The sequence below is a fragment of the Mirounga leonina genome, unplaced genomic scaffold (genome assembly GCF_011800145.1).
Source record: "Mirounga leonina isolate KUSES-001 unplaced genomic scaffold, KU_Mleo_1.0 Mir_128, whole genome shotgun sequence".
Classification (NCBI taxonomy): domain Eukaryota; kingdom Metazoa; phylum Chordata; class Mammalia; order Carnivora; family Phocidae; genus Mirounga; species Mirounga leonina.
The window spans coordinates 20,369,433-20,375,432 of NW_023270320.1; the positions used below are offsets into that span (position 1 = coordinate 20,369,433).

The window sequence follows — 6,000 nt, forward strand, 5'->3', positions numbered from 1 at the left end:
TTCATATGTTGCCCATTATTTCCACAAAATTCTAGGAGGTAGGCAATGTTATTATTTTTTATAGTATAGATAAGCAGTCTGAAGCACAGGGATATTGAATAACTTTCCTGAAGTCATATAAACAGAAAGTATCAGAGTCAGGAATCAAATGTAAGCAGTCCTCCCTTCCTCTTAACCAGAAGAAGGTCTGAGAAAAGCAACTGAAACACTCTTAGCTGCACATTAGAGTTTAGTAGATGCTGAATAATAGTCACATCATTCTTTATAAATTCTTAGTAAGTTAAGAATAGAAATTAATTCCTTAACTTGAGATATTAGAAACCAACAGCAAGCATCACAATTGCCAGATATTTCCAGGATCCCCTTAATATTAGGAATAAGACAGTGAAAGGAAAGCAAAGGAAAGAACAAGAAACTCAAAAAGAGAAATATGAATGTCCAGTAGACACACTGGTGTAACAGTTACTCTGTCTTCTGTGCCATTTATAGAAGAATTGCTTGAAATGATTTTTGAAACACTTAAAAAATATAACCTTGATTCCTACGCTTGTCTCTACATGTGTTCACTCAAAATCTTTGGGGATGATGAGTCAGTCTTCTGTGTAAAGTATGTAAATCACTTCACTGGACTCTTGGTGCCGTCAGTGCAGAAACATGCCGTGTTTTATTCCCCCATACACCCAGTACCAGGTCCAGTCCTTGGCACATAGTAGATACTCAGTAAATATTCAATGAATAAATAATGGAAGCATTTGAACAGATAGTCAGCCTTTCAATAATAATAATTAAAATCAAAATCTGCCTCATTCTTCTGAGCCAAACTTAAAAAGTTAAATGACCAGGGTTGGCAAGGGTGATGAGAAAATGGTTCATTCCTGTTCATTCCTGTGTGTGAGTTGCCACCTCACACCCACTAGCATGACTATTTTTAAAAATAGCCTGGGTGGCTCAGTCGGTTAAGGGTCCTGACTCTTAATTTCAGCGCAGGTCTTGCTCTCAGGGTCGTTAGTTCAAGTCCCACGCTGGGCCCCACGCTGGGCATGGAGCGTACTTAAAAAAAGTAAATTAAAAAAAAAAAATAAAAATCCTCTTATTTCTTATATTTAGGTCTTCAGTCCATTTTGAGTTAATTTTTAGTTATTTTTTTATTTTTTGAGTGAATTTTTATATATGAGGTAAGATAAAGGTCCAACTTCATCCTGCATGTGAGTATCCAGTTTTCCCTGCACCATTTGCCAAAGACTGTCTTTTGGTCTTAACACACTTTTTGAAAATATTTGACCATGTTTGTGAGGGTATATTTCTAGGCTTGGTCTTTCATTCATCTACATGTCTCTTCTTATGCCAGTACAATGTTGTTTTGATTGCTGTAACATTGTAGTAAATTTTGAAATCAGGAAGTATGCAACTTTGTTCTTCCTTTCTAAGATTGTTGTGGCTGTTTGGGGTCACTTGAGATTCCATATGAATTTTAGAATGGGTTTTTCTTTTTCTGCAAAAAACTGTCATGGAGATTTTGATAAGAATAGCATTGACTCTGTAGATCACTTTGGGTAGTATTGTCTTTTTTTTTTTTTTTTAAAGATTTTATTTATTTGACAGAGAGAGAGAGCATGAGAAGGTGGGGCAGAGAGAGAGAGAGAGAGAGAGAGAGAGGAAAGGGAGAAGCAGACTCCCTGCTGAGCCGGGAGCCCAGTGCGGGGCTCAATCCCAGGGCCCCAGGATCACGACCTGAGCCGAAGGCAGCCGCTTAACCAGCTGAGGCACCCAAGCTCCCCTGGGTAGTATGGTCTTCTTAACAATATTAAGTCTTCCAATCCGTGTACACAAGATGTCTTTCCATTTATGTCTTCTTCAGTTTTTTTTCAGCAGTGTTTGTACAGGTCTTTTGCCTGTTTGGTCAAATTTAATCCCATCACTTTTGCCATATTCTGTTCATTAGAAGGGAGTCACTGTGTCCAGCCCACACTCAAGAGGTGGGGAATAATAGAGGTCCTCTTAGAGGGTGCCTACCACAATGACCTAATTCCTAAATCCCCAGGAGAAGACACTGATTGGCTCAGTTTCCACATTCAGTGGTTTGCAGCCAGTGGATTCGGTTATTTTGTGTTTGGTATCTACCCCTATATCCAAAAGCTGAGGACCTGGGTGGTAGCAGTTTTCCTCAAGAAGGAGGCTGTGAGGGCGCCTGGGTGGCTCAGTCCTTAAGCGTCTGCCTTTGGCTTGGTCATGATCCCAGGGTCCTGGGATCGAGCCCCGCATCGGGCTCCCTGCTACACGGGAAGCCTGCTTCTCCCTCTCCCACTCCCCCTGCTTGTTTTCCCTCTCTTGCTGTGTCTTTCTCTCTGTCAAAGAAATAAATAAAATCTTTAAAAAAAAAAAAAAAGAAGGAGGCTGTGTAAGGGATATAATGAATTGCTCCTCCCTACCCCTATCTCATTTCCTTTGCCTCTAAGGAGTTTTTCTGAGCAGTGTAAACTAAATTAGTACTTGATTTTCTTTTTCAGAGCTGTAGTGCGAGTGCCCTACAGGCAAGATTGAAAGTAGCTGCACATGAAGCTGAGGAAGAATCTGATAATATTGCTGAAGATTTCTTAGAGGGAAAAACTGAAATAGATGATTTTCTCAGTAGCTTCATGGAAAAGAGAACAGTATGTAAAACTCTTCAGTTGAGGACAAGTGACAGTGTTATACCAAATTACTTAAGTATATTCATGAGTAAAAAATACTTTAGCATGTTACTGAGCTGGAGTTTTGAGTGCCATGAGAAGAAACTGAAGAGCTTCTCTTTTTTAAGAATGATAGCAATATTTTACTATCATTTTGTACTAAAGCTAGTAAATCAGCTTAAGTCTGGTCTTAATAGTTATAGGAGTGTACAACTTCTTATGTTCAACAAGTTATTTAAAAAGGGAATAATCTATAAATAGTTATTTTAAAATTTGTAAATATTATTGGGAACATTCTGCGATAGTTTCTGTTCTGTTCTGATTTCCAAAAATTAAGAAAGTCTACTTAACCGTATCTTGCCCTTCGATAGAGTTCTAAATATTTACCTGATTTCTCTGAAGCATCACATTTGAAAATTAACCTTTTGTTAATAAACTTTGTAAAATGTGTACTATGTATGTGCATATCCTGTTAAGGAAAGTGGGCAGATTTTATTGTCCCCATTTTCCATAAGAGAACATTGAAGTTCAGGGACGTTAAAGATTATGGTTATAGCATTAGTAAAGCATTGATTTCTGGTTCATTCTTTTGTGGTACTATATAGCTGTACCTTAAAGTTTTTATTTATTAAGCTTCCTGGTTAACAACAGTAGGGTTCTTTGTTTTTATATTTTTAAAACACAGATGCTTGAAATTCCACAATCAGAGAATTGATATAAAGGGTCAAGGTTTATTTAACATTCTGAAAGTTCACAGGCAGAGGTTATCTTCCAAATACAATTCAGTGTTTGTGGGGGTGGGGATTCTTAAATTCTGAGCTACCTTAAACATTCAAAAGTTAAAGATGTCAACAGGTTAAGGGATTCTTAAACTTCGAATTCTGTCCTAATGGTAAGAAGGGGTAGGTAAATCATTGGAGAAGTGACTGGTATTTTAAATCATTTATCTTCTAGATCTGCCACTGTAGAAGAGCCAAGGAAGAGAAACTTCAACAAGCAATAGCAATGCACAGCCAATTTCATGCCCCACTATAGGTAAATTGTCTTCCAGAAAGTTTGAGTCAGAAGGCTATTGCATGACTACTCTTTAATTGAAGTCTTTTTACCAGTGCCTGTTTAGTCAGCTTTAAGCATAATTCTGTCATAGCTTCTGTGTTAGATGACATAGAAAATGCTTTGTAGTATACATTAAGCATAATTTTATGTACATTAGCATTTAACCAGTGGAAATCTTTTGGATAGTTTGTCACTATGCTGTTGGCTTAAATGAAATGTTTATTTCAGTGTTGGATAGCTACTTCTGTAGAATCGTAAGCTGTAATTCGTTCTTGTCTCTTAGCTGGTATATGGTGTTTACCATTTCACTTAGTTGACATTATTTCTCACTAGTCTCCTTTGTCATTTCTTCCCTTAAAATGAACTTCCTATCTGTTGCTTTTCCATCTCAGACCAGGATTATTCCAGTAATTGTCTTGCCAGTCACCTGAATGTAGTTTTTCTCCTTCCTGCACAGCACTGACAGAATGATCTCAAATACCACCCTGTGGTATACTTTCTCTGTCGCAGAACTTATGATGAAACCTTAGCAGGGGCAGGATCACTGTTAAATTTCTCTCTGTCTTTAAGCCTTCTATAATCTGGAGTATGTTTGGGAACACCCACTTCAGTTTTCCATTTTCCCCTTAAGTTCTCCATTTCATGTTATTTCTCCTATCACTGTATCTTTGGTCACGCTCTTGTTGATCTCAAGACACTCCCTTTTCCTCTCTATCTATGTAGTTTAGGAGTGATTTGGTTGTGAAGACTAGTTCGCACCCCAACAAATTTAAATAAAAGCTTGTATTATTGAACAATGCAGAAATACTTTATAGAGTCAGAATGCACAAAGGACAGCTCAGTCGCTGAGAGTGAAAACACGACAAGAAGCCATAATAACTTCTTCTCACACCCTTGCTAAGGCTGCTTGTTTCTCTTTTCTGTGTCTCTCTTCTTGCCTGCCTCTCACTGTCTTGTGCTTCCTGACTTGCAGCTCTTCAGAGCGCCTTTCTTCGCTCCCCTCGCACATGCTCCACCATTGCTCCCCACAGGCCTGACCACATTAGGACAGTTCACGTCGCCCATGGAAACTAAACAAGGGTTTCACTGCCAATCCCCAGGAAAGAGACTGGCCCAACAACAGTTTGGCCTGGAGATCAGTGTCATGTGGCTCTGTGCTCATTCAAGTGGGCTGAAGGAGGGGACTCTGAAGAGGGAGCATTTATAGGGAAGGATGGCAGGAATTTCTCATCTCTACCTCAGACTCATCTGCCCCTTCCCTTAATCTAGTTGTACATAACATTGAATTGTTTTCTTGTTTTACAAATCATACTGTCAGTTCCCCTTGGGTAAGGGCTGATTTTTAATATCAAGGTTTAGGAAGAAAGTAGGCACTGAGTAATTATTTATACGAACATGATAGAATTCTTTCCCTACCTCTTTTCCCTCATAGTCAAGTTATCTTCTTACAGGTAGATTTTAATTGGAAGAGAATGTAAAGAGATGACAGTTTATCACCTTAAGTTAAATCTTAGGGTTTTTTATGTTTTCTTTTCAGATTTTCCTGAAAACATAAACTGCCAAGACAGAAATGACACAAGACTAAGCACATTTTTATGTATGATTTGCAAATTGGCATTTCATCACAGTGGCTGAATTCATAGATATCCTGTTATAGATCATATACAGAACTGAGACTGATTTTGTACAGATTAGAATGACTGCTGTAGCCTTCGCTTTGAGAAATTTTTCTGCACGATTTGCACTATGTTTATTTATTGTTGATCAATCCTATCATATTTAAGTTCCACTGCTGTTCCTCTGTTCAATTATTAAGTACCTATGCATGTAATTTTAGCTAGTATCAATATTTTATAAAATTGCTTCGTTTAAATTTATATTTTTAATTTGACACTGCCTCATTTATCAAAAATGGTTTGTTTAGATATTTTTCCTCTAAACCTTTTTGAAAAATTACTATTTTCAACTGTAGAAAGCCTTATTTCTCCTTCTTTCCAGATGATGAAACTTTCAAAAAATATTTGTTTTTAAATATTTATAGTGTCAGGAAATACCAAACCTACTAATGTGCCATCTCAAGAAAGTAACTTTTAATACACAATAAATCAAGAGAATACATCAGCTGCTCATATATTGTTTAATTTTTAAAATTAAGGATACATTTAGGGGCGCCTGGGTGGCTCAGTTGGTTAAGCGACTGCCTTCGGCTCAGGTCACGATCCTGGAGTCCCGGGATCGAGTCCCGCATCGGGCTCCCTGCTCGGCAGGGAGTCTG

The 6,000-nt window shown here is 37.9% G+C and overlaps 1 protein-coding gene across 2 annotated transcripts in view; it reads left to right on the top strand.

The window, feature by feature from the left end:
- VPS37A (VPS37A subunit of ESCRT-I) overlaps positions 1-5,732 on the top strand; it is a 42,058-nt gene extending 36,326 nt beyond the window's left edge. For both annotated transcript variants that reach the window (XM_035004146.1, XM_035004145.1), the window contains exons 10-12: positions 2,508-2,651; positions 3,624-3,704; positions 5,263-5,732. In XM_035004146.1, coding sequence (XP_034860037.1) covers positions 2,508-2,651; positions 3,624-3,704 — 225 coding nt within the window. In that variant the 3' untranslated portion in view covers positions 5,263-5,732. The remainder of the gene's footprint in view (positions 1-2,507; positions 2,652-3,623; positions 3,705-5,262) is intronic.
- Positions 5,733-6,000: the final 268 nt, after the last annotated feature.